Below are 16,929 nucleotides of genomic sequence, written 5' to 3'. Positions count from 1 at the left end.
AAATGGGGATAATAGTTTTATCTACTTCCCAGATTTCTTATGAGGCTCAATTGAAATTATGTTTTGGAAGCACATTGTGATTGTTAAAGCATTAACAAGTAGTAGTAATTGTTACTGAAGAGAACTGGGTGAGGCTTGGTCTTGTTTTATAAAAGGCTTGTGTTGCAGATGAAGCGATCTCTGGTCTGATAATGCTCATTTTACCAGAGATATGAGCATAATTACTATTTGAGACATCGGCAATAGAAAGAGAACACAAGCCCAATCCTTATAGATAAATCTTTATTCTTTTCTAGGAAATTAGATTTCAGTATGGTCTTCTTACTTATCCTTGAATGAATTATCTGAACTCTCTTTTCTTTCCTTGTTGCCTCTGGCTTCTAGGCTGGGCTGTCTGATTGAGGCAAGTTTGGCGTTTGGATTCTGTGTGTCTAAATATTTCTACCTGTATCTTCATAAGTCAAAACCAAGCATAAGTTATTTTTATTATTTTTATTTTTGGCTGCGTTGGGTGTTTGTTGCAGTGCGCAGGCTTCTCATTGCGGTGGCTTCTCTTGTTGCGGAGCACGGGCTCTAGGCACACGGGCTCAGTAGTTGTGGCGCACAGGCTTAGTTGCTCTGCAGCATGTGGGATCTTCCCGGACCAGGGCTCAAATCTGTGTCTCCTGCATTGGCAGGCAGATTCTTAACCACTGAACCACCAGGGAAGTCCCAGCATAAGTTATTTTTGAAGGATACATTGTTTGTATCAGTTACACCTTTTCTTGCTTTCATTTTTGAAGATAATCAAGAAATGTCTTTCTATGTCGACAGCTCTACTTTTGGAAGAACGGAATGCATTAAAAAAATGTCAGGACTTCCTTGGTGGTGCAGTGGTTGAGAATCCGCCTTCCAATGCAGGGAACACGGGTTTGAGCCCTGGTCTGGGAAGATCCCACACGCCGCGGAGCAACTAAGCCCGTGCGCCACAACTACTGAGCCTGTGTGCCACAACTACTGGGCCCGCGTGCCTAGAGCCCATGCTCTGCAGCAAGCCACCGCAATGAGAAGCCTGCACACTGCAACGAAGAGTAGCCGCTGCTTGCTTGCAACTAGAGAAAGCCCGCGCGAAGCAACGAAGACCCAAAGCGGCCAAAAAAAAAAAAAAAAAAAAAGTCAGTTTAATATTTTACCAAGAAGTTTTAGAGCAGGGATTCTTCCTGTTAACTGTGGACTTCCTAAGGGCTCTAATAAAGTTCCTGGTATTGTTGATGGAATTTTGTGTAGGTGCATACATATGTACATTTTTCTGGAGGAGAGATTATATAGTTTTTATAAGATTCTTAAAAATGTTAGTGAATCAGAAAAGTGGAGGACCAGAGATAATGAATGACCTCCCACTGGATTAAGCAGTGGCATTTTTACATTACCCTCTCCCTGCTCACTTCCTCTAACTGGGAACACCTGTGGCTGTCGTGACTTCACACTATTCTCCTTCTCCTCCTTCCTCTTTAATTTTTTTCATCTCTGCAGTGCTTTACTATCATCTGCCTCCCCCTCCACCTCTTCATGTTTTTCAGTGCTCTGTCTTAAATTCTCTGCTTGTTCCTGCTCTTGTTTTTCCCCCTCTTAGCAGTCTGGTCTCCTTCTGCAGCTCAGTTCTGTGCTCTGTTTGATACCTGCTCCCAAGCCTCCACCTCCAGATCTGAACTCTGTTCAGTCTCCAAGCCCACAGATCCAAGTGCCTGCCATCTATTTATTTTACATAAAGAATACAATCCAAGATTTTTTTGATGGTGATTTTATAAAAGGAACAAGTATTTTTTTAAAAAATTTACTTATTTTATTTATTTATTTTTGGCTGTGTTGGTCTTCCTTGCTGTGCACAGGCTTTCTCTAATTGCGGCAAGCGGGGGCTACTCTTCGTTGTGGTGCGTGGGCTTCTTATTGTGGTGGCTTCTCTTGTTGCACAGCATGGGCTCTAGGCATGCGGGCTTCAGTAGTTGCAGTACGTGGGCTCAGGAGTTGTGGCTCACGGGCTCTAGAGCGCAGGCTCAGTAGTTGTGGTGCACGGGCTTAGTTGCTCCACGGCATGTGGGATCTTCCTGAACCAGGGATCGAACCCGTGTCCCCCGCATTGGCAGGCGGATTCTCAACCACTGTGCCACCAGGAAAGCCCAGGAACAAGTTTTGGTTTTTTTTTTTGCGGTACGCGGGCCTCTCCCTGTTGTGGCCTCTCCCGTTGCGGAGCATGGGCTCCACAGGCTTTCTCTAATTGCGGCAAGCGGGGGCTACTCTTCGTTGTGGTGCGTGGGCTTCTTATTGTGGTGGCTTCTCTTGTTGCACAGCATGGGCTCTAGGCATGCGGGCTTCAGTAGTTGCAGTACGTGGGCTCAGGAGTTGTGGCTCACGGGCTCTAGAGCGCAGGCTCAGTAGTTGTGGTGCACGGGCTTAGTTGCTCCACGGCATGTGGGATCTTCCTGAACCAGGGATCGAACCCGTGTCCCCCGCATTGGCAGGCGGATTCTCAACCACTGTGCCACCAGGAAAGCCCAGGAACAAGTTTTGGTTTTTTTTTTTGCGGTACGCGGGCCTCTCCCTGTTGTGGCCTCTCCCGTTGCGGAGCATGGGCTCTGGACGTGCAGGCCCAGCGGCCATGGCTCACGGGCCCAGCCGCTCCGTGGCATGTGGGATCTTCCTGGACCAGGGCACGAACCCGTGTCCCCTGCATCGGCAGGCGGACTCTCAACCACTGCGCCACCAGGGAAGCCCATAGCAGGCGGATTCTTAACCTCAGTTCCCAGCCTTAATAGCTGTATATCTTACGGCAAGTTTATTTGTGTAGGCTTCACATTCTTCACCTGTAAAATAGCAAGAGCATTATCTCATGCACAGGTTGTTGTTGTGAGGGTAAATGAGGCAATATACATAAAGAACTCAGAGCAACACCTGACACAAAATATGCCCTTAGTAAAGGTAGCTGTTACTGCCATTAAGATGATTTAATGAACTGAGATTAGAGCAAGAGGACAAAGTGATGTTTACTTGGTAGAGAGTAAACAATTCTCCCTCAGTTTACAGAAAATAATAAGTATAGATTTCTCTAGCTTTTGGGTGGAATGTTTGCAAAAATAAATATTTATAAGTGTGTTTAATGCTCCTTTTTCTCTTTCAGCCTAGGATTCCTCTGAAGGATCCAGAGGTTTCCTGTTGTCCACCCAGAATTTTCTCTTTTGTGGGCCAGGTGCCATTACCACTCACAGAGAAACTTGGACTTGCAGCTTGCTTGCTGCATGTTGAATTGTGAAAGCCAACTAATCCTGTGACTTGACTGACGCCTCTAACCCCACTCAGTGCGTGACATCTACAGACTCTGCCTGCTGAACCAGTGCTAGCGACTCTTTCTCTCTTTTTAAAAAAATGTTGTGGGGAAACCACTAACCAGCCAAATCAGCTTAGACAGCAGTAAATGAGTAGAACCAGGCAGACTCCTGTGCTCATTCCATGCATTTGTTTAGGCAGATTCTATTTTTAAAACATTTGAAATCTGTGCTCAACTGCCAGTGATTTTTTAAAAAAGTGCTGTCAATCCTGGTGGATTGATGTTATTTTTAACTGATAGCTTGGGCTTTTCTCTATTTTGATAGTTTTGGGGAATATTTTGGTTATTGTTTCTTGTTTATTTGTTGTTTGTGTATTTTAAAAGGTAAAAAGTCAAAATGGGCTGTAAGCCAGATGTCTTTCCTCTCTCTTTCACCTTAAGCTTTGGGAAAGCTCTTTATCTTATGAGGCTTTACTCCTCAATACCTATTTGTGTCCAAAGAATTTATAGCTTTCCTGGAAATTTTTAATTATTTCTTGGGCCTTAGATTGTAGGTATTTGGCCTGCAGTATCAAAAAAGTAGAATTCAGAATGATACAATATTTAAACAAATAATATTAAACTGTGGCCCTTCTTCCCTCCCTCCATTCTCTCTCCTTTCCTCTCTTTCCCTTTCCTCAGTGATGTCAAAATAGTTGTGTGGTTGCTGAACTCCTTTCCTTCATTCAGTTTCCTCTCGCCTAAAACATCTCTGGTGCCAGTGTGGTGCCAGTACTTCTGTGACAAATCACTGGGACTCAAGGAATGTCACCAACAGCTTACTTGAGGCTTGCTGAAACTCCTGTATGTAGTGGAAGCTCTGGAGAGGGACTAGGATGGGGCTGGCTTTATGGCCAGGACAACTCTTGATGGGTGGGATTATATTGCATCATTCTAAGGGATCAGGTGTGCAGGTTGGACCGTCTCCTGAGAGCCAGCTGGAGTCAGAGGGAGGAAGTGAGCATCAGTCTCCACGGGGCTGAGAGATTTAAAGGAGAGAATGCTCTTATTTGGAAGCAGTTGTGGTTTATCACCCATGTTCAAGGGCGGCTGCTGGCGCACCTCTCTCCTTGTCAAGACGGGCATGGGGAGTAGTTTGGAGATGGGCTGGAGCTTTACTGGGTTGGGATGTTCACAAGTGTTTGAGGTGACAGTGGCATGGCTCTGATCTAGTGTGAGAACTCACTGCCCAGAGAGCAGCAGGGGCAGGTGGGAATGTTAGTCTGCGCCTGCTCTGCTAGGTGTGTAACCTTTCTCACCCTGTGTGCGGAAACTGAGTCAGGCCTCAGTGGGGGGGCAGTTGCCCAGCAAACCATGATTTGCTGACCTAGTTTTAAACAGCTGAAATGCTGTGTTGTTGCTGAAACAAAAGATGAGTCTGGGGAGCACAGTTTGGTTTTGCATCCGAATGTCAGTCCTGGCTTCCATATTTTCTGTTTCTTCTGCTGCTGTAACAGCAGTAGTAGAGAAACATGTAAAATTTGGCTATCCAACTTGATAGATTGTGAACAATAGATGGTTAGGAGTATAAAACTGCTCAGAGGCCCCTTTCTCTAGAGCAGTTTTATATCACTCTTAAAAATACTTATTAGCAAGTTCATTTGTGTAGGGTTCTTCTATTTGACTTTTTTGTTATAAAATTCCTTGCACCAGCTGTCAGTGAGTTCAAACAGAGACCCCTTTTGGTATGACCAGGCTAAAGTGTGTTCTCCCTTAACTTGATACTTGCTTTCTTTATTTGTCTAAGTGTCTCATTCCCTAGTGGTGTGGTCTGTTAAACATGGTCTGACATAGGTGGAGAGGGCAGAGCAGTGACCTGATACCTCCTTGTCGTCGAGTTTGTTCTGTGGTTCTATTTAAGGGAGGTAGCTGAGATTTAGGAGACTTTCTTTGGTTGAATGCAACTGGTAATCCAGGTTCATGTTATGGCGCTGGGGTGGTGAGAGATGTCTGTCACATGCTTTTATATAGCTTGCCCCCTTGGGCAGTTTATTTGTGTATTTGGGTATGTGTGTTTCATTAAAGTATTTATTAAATATGATTTCCCTTGCTGTAAGGGTATGATAGGTCTTTTCCTTCTTTTTTCTTTTTTAACAGAAGCTGTGAACTAGTTGGAATCCAAATTTGAGAAATAAACAGCGTAACCTTCTGCCTTATAATATGTAACTGTTCTAATCCTGCAGAATCTTTGCAAAAACAAAAACCCTTTAGCATTTGCTACAGAAATGTACTGTTGCCCTTCTGACTTGGTGAGCAGATATTTTTGAGCCAGTATTTAACAATTTTTAAAATCTATAATATTTTAAAAATCTGTTTTCTATGTTTATTTTTTTGTGTTGGAACAATCTCTTTGGAAATGCCTCTTGTTGCTTTTAAAATTTCATTTCTTTCTGGGGTCAGTTGCAATGGGTTTTGATGTGATATCTATATGGGGCAGTGTATTTATGCCAGAGGGCTCAAGCATAAAAAATGCAGACTCCTTCCTTGATTCACATCTGTACTGGGTGAGTTATGTTGGTTGAATCAGTGAAAACCATGGGCACTGGAGTTTCTAACTTTTTACAATGGTGGACTTTTGCACTGGGATCAGTGAATCTGGTTTGAAAGACTCCATTGCAGCAGTGAAAGAGGATTAGGTGATACTGATTGTACCTGAGTGCCAAAACATATTAAAGGAGGTGGTATCTAATGAATCATAACTGAAACCGCAGTTGATCCTCCACAAGCTCATTATCCTGAATGTCTTTCCACAGTTAGGAATTGACGAGGGGGTACCCTTGGGAAATGGAGTAGTATAGGGTTAGCTGCGATGACCACTGGGCGTTCCAGAGGTGGCTGTTTTGCTGGCTTGTAAGAAAGCCAGTGGTTCCAGAGTGTCAGAGCAGGGCCATTCTCTCCTCTGGAACAGCAGTGTTTCTGTTCAGCTTTTCTCACAGCAACCTGTGTTAGGATACGGTTTAAAACACTGCCTTCTAGGAGAACCTGTGGTCCCAGAGTGACTAGCTGTGTGGCCATGCATAACTGAGGAAGCCATCTTAGGAATGACTTCTCTAGACTTTATCTGCTTCCTTCATACAGGGCCTCGCACAGATGCTTGAAACTGACAGCTCTCATTCTGAAGTCTTTTCTAAGTAGAACTCCTTTCCCCAGGAGAGAGCTTCGTCCCTGCCCTCCTGCATCTGGAAGCCTTGGTACTGAAGACAGGACCTTGATCCAAACTGGATACTAGTAATTGGCAGGATTGCTCTAGAATTTGGGGAAGATTTGGGTTTCTAAGATGCACAAGCTTTTCAGACCAGTGGTGATTAATCCAATCTAAAACTCACTATAGGAGAGCTGGCTTTCCTAGACAGGTAATGCTGAACTCTTTCCACAGGTGGAGAGTGGATGGGTGGGCTAGCAAGGAGGTGGAGTAAGTACTTAATAGCCTGAGTGCTTGGGTTACCATGGAAACTGGAGTGTGCATGGCCACAGCAGGTGCTAAAGAGCCATTGAGCACTCCCCCAGACATGTTTGGGGACCAGCAGAACTGGTTGGGAAAAACACTCCTGCCCCAGGGTCCTTTCTTCATAGCAAGGATTGCCTTTTTGCTATCCCCAAGCTTGCTCAACAAGAGAAACAATGTTTCTTAACTGTCTAACGATTCTTTATTTTTCATTCTTATTCAACTATATCATATATATATTTATATATATATGTAACTGTAAAGAAACATATGCCTTGTTTTTCTTTTATATTCATGTAATCTGAAATTAAATTTCTTTTGTTTCATATCTATAGGCTTTGACTGGTCTCTTAATTCACATTTGACTGATGGATTATTATTTTTTAATAAAGTTATTTTATTTTATTTATTTTTGGCTGTGTTGGGTCTTTGTTGCCGCGTCTGGGCTTTTCTAGCTGTGGCGAGTGGGGGCTACTCTACGTTGCAGTGCGTGGGCATCTCATTGCGGTGGCTTCTCTTGTTGCGGAGCATGGGCTCTAGGTGCGCAGGCTCCGGTAGTTGTGGCTCGTAGGCTCTAGAGCACAGGCTCAGTAGTTGTGGCACACAGGCTTAGTTGTTCTGCGGCATGTGGGATCTTCCGGGACCAGGGCTCGAACCCGTGTCCCCTGCGTTGGCAGGCGGATTCTTAACCACTGTGCCACCAGGAAAGTCCCTGATGGATTATTTTAAAGAGAGGTTGCCTCTTGAAAATTTTGTTTTTGAGTTTAATTGAGCTATTATGATAGAGGTTGCCTCTTGTTCTGAGGAATATGAAATCTAAAAGAAGTGCGTCTTTGGTTTGTTTTCCAGCTGGGTGGGTGGGTTCAGGGGGAGTAGGGCTTTTGGCTGATAGGAAATGGGATTGGAACCTCCGGGAATTTTGAGCTTCCTGATTTCCCTTGGCTGAGTCTAGAATGCTTTGCACAGATTTCAGTTTCACACATAATCTTTATTTCCTCGTTTAAAAATAAGGAGTGATATTTATAGTAACAGTAAAAACCAAGTGACATTTTCATCTAGGCCAGCAAGTTGTAGTGTTTAGACAACTCTGGTTGAAATGTTGTTTCTGCCATTTATGTATATGGGCTTGGGCATGTTTCCTCCTCTGTAAGGTGGGGATAACGATATCGTCTCAATGATGCCATGCTCTCAGAGGTAAGGACTTAGCATAAAAGGTTTTAATCTGGAGTCTGTGATTGTGCTTCAGGAATCTTTTGCTTCTGTTAATTCTATGTAAAATTTTGTGTATGTTTGAATTTTTCTAAGGGAGAGATTTCAGAGCTTCCACAAGAATCCCAGAGGAGTCCTTGACCACTAAATACTGAGAACCACTAGCCTTACACAGTGCCTGGCAGATGGCAAGTATCCATTAAATGTTAATTCTTTCTCTCTCTGCCAAGGATACATTTTATAATCAGCAGCTTATTGATGCTGACATAGTTATTTTTGATAACAAAGGAATTACTTAAATTCGGAATAGAAATAAAAACTCTGCTGCTGTCTTTGCTTCATTACCTGCCCATGTGCTCCTCTTGACCTGTGTTAGCTCCCTAGGTGCTGCTCAGACTGTCCCTTTTCTCCTCATCCCCTAAGGACCAACTCGTATTATTTACTATAGAAGAAGGAGCCAGTTCTGTTCTTTTAGAGTGAAATGTGGAGTGACTCTTACAGATAGTACACGGGAAACAAGAGTAATGCAAAAGAAAAAGGGGTTGGAGGGACAGGAGTTATTCTGAAAAACAGGAAGAGGATCAAAATGCCTAGTACAGTGCTGAGCACATAATCATTAATAATGAATCACAGAAAGGAATGAAGAAGCAGAAGTGCATTATACAGTGGGAAGTGGGGGACTTCCCTGGCAGTCCAGTGGTTAAGACTCTGCGATTCCAATGCAGGGGGCGTGGGTTTGAACCCTCGTTGAGGAACTAAGATCGCACGTGCCGCGTGGTGCGGCAAAAAAACAAAAACAAACAAACAAAAAGTGGGAAGGGGTGATGGGAAAAGAGAGAACTGGGAAGAAAGAATCTTCCTTAGTTCCCCCCCTTCCAGGGCCTTGTGCTCTGTGGCGGGCTGCCCACTTTTGCTCCCACTTACATTGCTGAATTAGAAGCACACGGCGGGGTTGGAGGAGGGGGGGCGGGTAGGAATGGTGAAGAAGCCTGAGCCCCAGGCTAGAGGGTCATGATGGGACCATCAGGCTTGTTTAGATGCTTCTTTTAAATCCCAGCCTCTTAATTTCCCCATAAAAAGCAAAAACAGAACGCAAAAATTGAGGTTGAACAATGGCCAAATCTTGATCCAAGTTGATTGTTAATATCTTATCCTTTATCTGCAGCATCCAATGCCCAGATGCCCAGAGACTTCTACCTTGGAACCAGCATGGAGGTTAGCAGGAGGGGCCCTTGGTGTCATTGTTAGCTTTCTCCCTTTATTCCTGGAAATCAGTCTTTTCAATGCCTTGGTACTGAGGAATGCTTAATTCAGTAGAGCCATACTGGTGGGCAACGGAGAAGGGAAACAGACTGCCTTAATTGTGAGCACAGAAGCCATTCCTCAATGTCAATGTATAAAAGTGGGGGATGCTTTTAAGAACTCCTCCTGTGCATGTACTTCCCAGTTTTCCAATACTGGAAGAGGAATATAGTATGGACTCTAAGGAATTCATGTCTGTGAATGAGAAATGAATGCCACAATTTATTGAGTGCTTATTCACCAAGCTTTGTACTAGCCAATTAATTCCTTGTCTCATTAAAGTCATACATCTCTGAAGTATTCTTATCTCCAATTTTATAGTAAAAGACACATATGAAGAGTTTAATGTATCTATTGTCAACTAAAAAGTGGTAGAGTCAAGGTTAACATGCAGGGCTGCCCGACTTTAGGAACCGTGGTCTTATGCAGGGGTTACACACCCCAGTGTCTACAGGAGCCAGGAGGGAAATGTAAAGTCATGAAAACGACAACCACTTCAAGAGATTTAAAAACACATGGGAGCCAAACACAAGTCCTCCACAGTCGGGATCTGGCCCATGAGCCCCACATGGCATCTGCACACTGCTGTGCTGCTTCTGGCTGGGTCCCAGTTCTGCACAGGACGTTCTCCAGAGCTGCTCAGTGCTGGCTCTGGGATGACAGCAGCCGTGTGCCTTCCAGGAATCGTGTTCAGACACAGGAGGGTGGGCGTCCACTGAAACACGCCTCCCTGCGCCCCCCTGACTGCTGGGCACCACTCAGGGAGAGTCTCCTCATGTCTCTGCTCTCCCATATGCACGGCCCAGTATGGTAGCCTCTGGCCACATGTGGATATTGAGCACTTGAAATGTGGCCAATCTAAACTGAGATGTTCTCTCAGTGTGAAATACACTCAGATTTCAAAGACTTCGTAAGAAAAGGGAAATATAAAAGTGTCTCAATAATTTTTATATTGATTACTTGTTCACATTTTGGATATATTGGGTTAATAAAATTATACCATTAAAATTAATTTTATCTCTTTCTTTTTATCTTTTTAATGTGGCTGCTAGAAAATATTAAATTACATATTGACTTATATTACTATTTTCCACAACCCCTGGAGCTCTAATCCTAGGCTGTCCTTTCTCCCCCAGAACCTATTCCTCAACTCCATCAGTTTCTGTGGCCACATCTTCTCTTTTCTTTTAGTCCTGAGACTGCCCTGGAGAGGAGAGGGGAGGACAGAGGAAAAGCAGTGACAGGTTTGTCCTTTGGCTTCTCTGGGATTGGCTCCTGCCATTCATGGCTGGCTTTGGGAATCCTCAGTGTGATCCAGCTCACTGGTGTGTACCAGTGGGCTGCCGCCCTGGGGGCAGTGGGGTTCCTGCAAGGGGACTTTGTCAGGGTGTATGCCAAGCATTGCCTCTCTCCCAGAGGGGTGCTCCCCTTTAGTGTTTGTCCATGTTGTGATCCATCAAGATATTTTTTAAGTTAATGAATTCACAGTAGGTAGTGTGTGTGTCCTGTATTTTCATATGGATGAAAATGTAGCTATGAAGTGTGGAAACTGAAATTTGTGGGTATTAAGAAGGCTTTTTCAAAAGAAAAAAGGTTAAATATAAGGTTACCATATAATGCATCAACCCCACTCCTAGATATATACCCCAGAGAAATGAAAACATGTCTACACAAAAACTTGTGCACAAACCTTCAAAGCAGCATTATGCATCGTAGCCAAAAAGTGGATCCAACCCAAATGTCCATCAACAAATAAATGAATAAACAAAATGTGGTATAGCCATGCAATGGACTATTATTCAGCAATAGAAAGGAATAAAGTACTAATATACTGTATGACATGGATGAATCTTGAAGACATGCTAAATGAAAGAAGCCAGACACAAAAGATCACATATTGTATGATTCCATTGTTATGAAATATCCAAAATAGGCATATGCATAGAGACAGAAAGTGGATTCGTGGTTGGTTGCCAAGGGCTGGGGTGGTTGGAAATGAGGAATAACTGCTAATGAGCATGGAGTTTCTTTTGCACATGATGAAATGTTCTAAAATCAATCGTGGTGATGGTTGCACAACTCTGAATATATTTAAAAAATTTAATTGTACATTTTTAATGGGTTAATTGTATGGTATATGAATTATATCAGTAAAGTTGTTATTTCATTTTTTTTTAAAGCCCACTGGAATAAAACTCACAAGGTGTAATGGAAAAAAAAAAAAAAGAAGGCTTTTTCTATTCCTAGATGCAGGGAACTACTGAAAGCAGAAAGGGAAGCTGTGCTAGTCAGAAAAGGAGAGAAAACATTAAAAATGTAACCTCCCTCCTCCATGACCCACTGTCCTGGGCATAAGGACCCATTAGTCATTCTGTGCAGCTTGGGAGGCCCAGGGCCAGCGCCTTCTGCCTCTCCCTGATGAAAAGCCCCTGGGATTTAGTGGAAACCTCATGCCCCAGTAATCCAGGCTTTATGAAGTCCTTGAATGTAGCTGAAATTGACCATTAATGAGAGGGTCTTGTACTGCAGCCACTTCTTGAACACTTGCTGTGTGTTTTGCGTTGAATGAACCAGGAAAGAGGAGGAGAGTGGAGAGGAGAGGATAGTCCTCTTCCTGGTCTCTGCTTCCCTCTCCCAAGTCTGCTCTTTCCAGAGAAATCTGGAAACCATCTGGTTTGGAGGAAAAGGGGATATATTTAGTCTGAAGCAGAGACAGACATAGAATCAGAGCCAGTCAGATCTGTTTGGGACTTAGCAGTAATGGTGCCCCCTCAGGGTCCTTGTGAGGAGGGAAGGGAGTCTGAGGACACTAGGTTCCCCAAGCCCGCTTCACCCAGGGAACTCCCTTGTCTCTGGCTTAGAGTAAGATTTTTAAAAATGAGTCCTGAAGATCATTGAACTAGCTCACAAACGATGTTTTACAGACAGAAACAGAGATTTGGAAAGATGGTGGCTTGGGGCTGAGATGATCCATCCAGTGAGTGGCAGTGAGAGGCAGTGCAGAGACTTGAAACCATCTCTCTTTTAAAATCAACTCTACTAAGCGTACTGTTTGATAAGTTTTGACAGATGTCTACATCCCTGTAGCTCACGCCCCAATTAAGAGGTATGACATCGCCATCACTCCACATAGTTCTCTTGTGCCACTTTACAGTCAGTCGCCCTGTGCCTGCCCCAGGCGACCATCTCATTTCTATCACTGGAGATTATTTTTGTCACTAATCCCATCTCCTAAATTGTAGTTAGTGTGTTGGCTCTGCCTCCTTTCACTCCCTGGCTGACTGTATCTGTTTCGAGGTGGCGGAGGGAGGACCCTTGTTTCTGTGTTTCTGGGGCCCATGGCAGGAAATGAGAAGAGTAAGGCTTTTGGAGACCTGAGTTCCTTGAAGGCAGGAGCTGTTCTTCATATTCTGTTTCTACAATGCCTCATACAACACCTGGCACAGTGGAGGCTCTTAGTAAATGTACTGAACTGGATCAGACCTGTCCAATAATAGAAAGATCATCTGTCGGGAAAGCTCTTTGGTTCCTTCCTGGATGAAAATGTGCTGAGAGTGGTGGTGCCTGTCACTAAGGAACACAGGAGAACTTGAGCTTTCCTGCCTTGAGCGATAGATGCCAGGGCAGGAGCTGTGTCCAATCATCTGGGTTCTGCCCCTGTGACACAGCACACTGGGAAAGACAGTGGATTCTAATGTGATGTGGGAGGTGGCAAGGTAGAGCCGAGTGCTGTCAAAGCAGAGAGGGGGGCACAGAGTCCAGCTGAGAGATTTGGGGAAGCTTTTCTGGAGGGCACATGAAAGACCAACCATGGTGTATGTGATATAACTGCTCTGAGTGGAAGGATGGAGTATACGTGGCCCCTGAAGTTGCTGTCATCATAAGATTCTATAAGTAATAGGCTTGTTGAATGGCCATAAGGTCCCACAGGTAGCCACACAAATTTGTGATTTGGGTCAGAAAATGGCCTGATTTTCTCCAACAATGTTTTGCTTCCTGGAAACAGCAATGGAAATGCATGGATGGTTGGGGGTGAAACATTTTGGGCCCTGCAGACACGAAGAAAGGCAGAGGGGCAAGGAAGCATCTGGTGTCTGTGAGAGCCATGGAAAATACCAAGTGTTGCAACACAGAGCACAAGTAGAATGCATATGTAGCTGGTGGGAGTGTTATATTTGTTCAACCACTTTGGGAAAAATCGGCAGTGTCTGCTAAAGCTGGCCACCTTGCCTGTAAGTCATTTATTCCACTGATATGTCTATACCCAACAGAAATATGCTCACCAACAGTCTTGTACTGGAAGGACCCAAATGCCCATCAACAGTACAATGGACAGATGTGTGGTGGATGTGACAGGTGGAATAAGGCCACCGCTCAGATGTTCACATCCTGTGAATATGTTCTCCTACATAGCAAGGCGGAATTAAGGTTGCAGATGGATTAAGGGCTTAATCAGCTGACCTTAAAGAGATTATCCTGGATTACTAGGGTGGACCAAGTGTCATAAGATTCCTAAAATGTGGAAAAGGGAGGCAGAAGGATCAGAGTTGGGGTGATGTGATATGAGAAAGAGTCAACCAGTCATTGCTGGCTTGGAAGATGGAAGGGGCCATGAGCCAAGGAATATAGGTGGCCTCTAGAAGCTGGAAAAAGCAAGGAAATAGATTCTTCCCTCAAGCCTCCAGAAAGAATGTAGCCCTGCTGACACCCTTATTTTAGCCCAAGGAGACCCATTTCTGACCTCTCACCACCAGAACCGTAAGATAATAAGTCTGTGTTGTTTTAAGCCACTAAATTTGTGGTAATTTGCTACAGCAGGAATAGGAAAGTAATACAGTGGAATTTTGAATACTACACAGCCATGAGAACAAATGATCTATAATTACATATAACAATATGGCTGAAAACCAGACATAAAAGTGCATACCATAGGATTTCATTTATATAAATACAAAAATGAGCAAAATGAATCTATGCTACTAGAAAATAGAGTGCTCACTTGGGTGGGAGTGGACGGTGGGCAGTAATTAATGGCAAGTGGGAAAGAGGACGTTCTCAGGTGCTGGTTACAGAGGTGTGTTCAGTTTGTGAAAATTCATTGAACTGTACACTTATGTTTGCTTTTCTCGATGTATATTATACCCTAATAGAAGGTCTGCGTGTGTGTGTGTGTATCTAGTCCAGATCAGCCTGGACTAGATTTTGAGGGGCATGAAGGAAATTATTTTTAACTGGGTATTAATGATTTAAGCGTTTAGCTCTTAGAGAGAAGGTGAAAAGACTGGGGCAGGGAGGGCCAGGGACACTTCCTGGAGGTACTGCATAGAGCAGAGTATGTAAGGATGGGGGTCTGGGGTGCTGTGGAGCAGACGTGGACATCTTGGTGGCCCAGAGTTCAGTCATCCCGTATGTGTTTATTGGGCTGGTGATGTTTCATGGGGAGTCCTCAGGGATGTCAGAGTCATGGGCGGGTGGATGAAAGGGTGGGACTAAGTGGTCCAGGAAGGTAGTACTGATGGAAGCCTGGAGTTAGATGAGAGGCAAAGGAGAAATTGAGGCTCTGGGGGATGGGCAGGGTGGGTAGTGTGTTTTGGGAGAGCCAGGCCACACTTAAGGCACTGTTTCCCCAAAACGACTTTTAGGTGGTACTTTGGATGAACTCTCCAAATTTTATGGTGTTTATTTTAATGTGCAACAGAAAAATATACCTTGTATTCTGTCTGAATTTATAGATTCTTTAGGGCCAGGCTAAAGTGTATATTTATTTATTTATTTATTTTTGGTTGTGCCGGGTCTTAGCTGCCGCAGGAGAGCTCCTTAGTTGCGGCTCCAGGGCTCCTTAGTTGTGGCCTGTGAACTCTTAGTTACGGCATGCATGTGGGATCTAGTTCCCTGACCAGGGATCGAACCTGGGCCCCCTGCACTGGGAGCACGGAGTCCCATCCACTGCGCCACCAGAGAAGTCCCTAAAGTGTATATTTGAACTAGTGTCAAATTTAAAACTGTTGAGTAAGAAATAGAAAAGTGGCCGGCCTGTGTGACAGAAATACAGAGGTTTGCTATGACTGAGGTTTGGTCAGCATTACTGTGGGCAAGGTGGTGAAGGGAAAGAGAATAGGATAGTTTCAAGTACCGGGAGAGTTTCTCCACAATAGAATGGGGGTCACAGGATGGAGGGGGTGGCAGGGGAGAAGGTGAGACCTGACCATAGGAGCTGAGAAGAACAGGCCTGGTGGCTGAGCGGGGATTTGTAGAGCAGTGGCTCTGAACTTGACCACCAGAATCACTTGGAGGTCGTGTTGCAGCATTGCTGGGCTTTTCCCCTGGAGTTTCTGATTCAGTTGGTCTGTTTGCATTTCTAACAAGTTCCCAGGTGATGCTGATGCTGCCGGACCAGGGACAACACTGAGAACTGCTGATGTAGAGGTGGCCGTGAGTGAGCACTTTGTGACCAGTCGTGGGTGTGGACTGCAGGGGCTGGAGGGGAGGGGCAGCTCACTGCGGGAAGGGGAGGAGCAGGTGTGTGGAGTGGGAGACACCTAGGCAGAAAGGCAGATTCGGTCTTGCCTGGCAGGGTGCAGAGTGAGCTGGTGCTGGGTGCCTAGTTGGTGCCAAGGGTTGGGGGCTGCCCAGGAGGGCCACAGCTGGAGCTGGTCCTCCACAGTTAGGGAGCCTGATTACTCAGCTAAGGCACCTGCAACTTAGCAATAATGTGGGAAAAGAGAAGCAAATCAAGAGCCTCTGTTGGTGCTCAGGGGAGGCTACCTCCTCTAGTTTTCCTGGCACTTTGATCAGCTCTGAGAGGAAGGAAACCAACTTCCATTGAGCACCCACTGCACCTGAGGAGTTTTATGTGCCTTATCACATTTAATCATCAAAATCCCATGATTTTGATGATTAAATGTGATAAGGCCCTGGGAAGTGAAGGGACATGCGCATTGTTGTCTAGACAGACCTGGGATGCAATCAGCCCTGGGCCTGGCTTGTCTAATTAAACCTCCCTGCTGCTGTCCCTGCTCCAATACTATCATTTCAACATGCAATAAATATAAAACCAATATTTAATCATTCTAAACAATTGTGAAATATTTTACTTTTTTTGCATTCAGTCTTCAAGATCTAGTATGTTATGTACACCTACAGCACATCTCAATTTTGATAAGCCACATTTCAAGAGCTTAATAGCCACCACATCTCACTACACTACTCCCCTGAGCTGCCTTCGGGGATAAGACCGTCCAGGTACATGTGCCTGTAATCACCATTTCGGCCACCAGATGGCGCAGGTGACCTTCCCCCAGTTAATGCCTTAGGAGTTAGAGATCAGGTGGGTGGGAACCGCTCTTCAATCTCCGTCTTTAATTTATTTGTTTAAATTTTAGCCAGAAGTAAGCTGAAAAGATTCCATTATAAACTTACTCTAGAAATAAACACATGTAGCTGGGTCCATGTGTGTCTGGGGCAATTGAATAACTGGGAGTTCTCCAAGTTAATATCCATGTAAAATATAATGTTTATTAAAGGATAAGTAGTAGAAGCATGCTAATTTAAAGCTTATACATATGTTAGTAAAACAGTAGTAATGGTAGCAATTGTTTAGAACTTAGGCAAACAAAAGGCTTTTTTAGTGAGG

The 16,929-nt window shown here is 44.4% G+C and overlaps 1 protein-coding gene across 1 annotated transcript in view; it reads left to right on the top strand.

Moving 5' to 3' along the window:
• ARHGAP19 (Rho GTPase activating protein 19) overlaps positions 1-1,719 on the top strand; it is a 36,846-nt gene extending 35,127 nt beyond the window's left edge. Inside the window, exon 12 of the mRNA XM_055081101.1 lies at positions 814-1,719. Within this exon, the coding sequence (XP_054937076.1) occupies positions 814-956 (143 nt within the window). The 3' untranslated portion in view covers positions 957-1,719. The remainder of the gene's footprint in view (positions 1-813) is intronic.
• Positions 1,720-16,929: the final 15,210 nt, after the last annotated feature.

The sequence above is a fragment of the Physeter macrocephalus genome, chromosome 20 (genome assembly GCF_002837175.3).
Source record: "Physeter macrocephalus isolate SW-GA chromosome 20, ASM283717v5, whole genome shotgun sequence".
Classification (NCBI taxonomy): domain Eukaryota; kingdom Metazoa; phylum Chordata; class Mammalia; order Artiodactyla; family Physeteridae; genus Physeter; species Physeter macrocephalus.
Note: the sequence above shows the minus strand (reverse complement) of the source record. Positions and strands in the feature narration are given on the sequence as shown.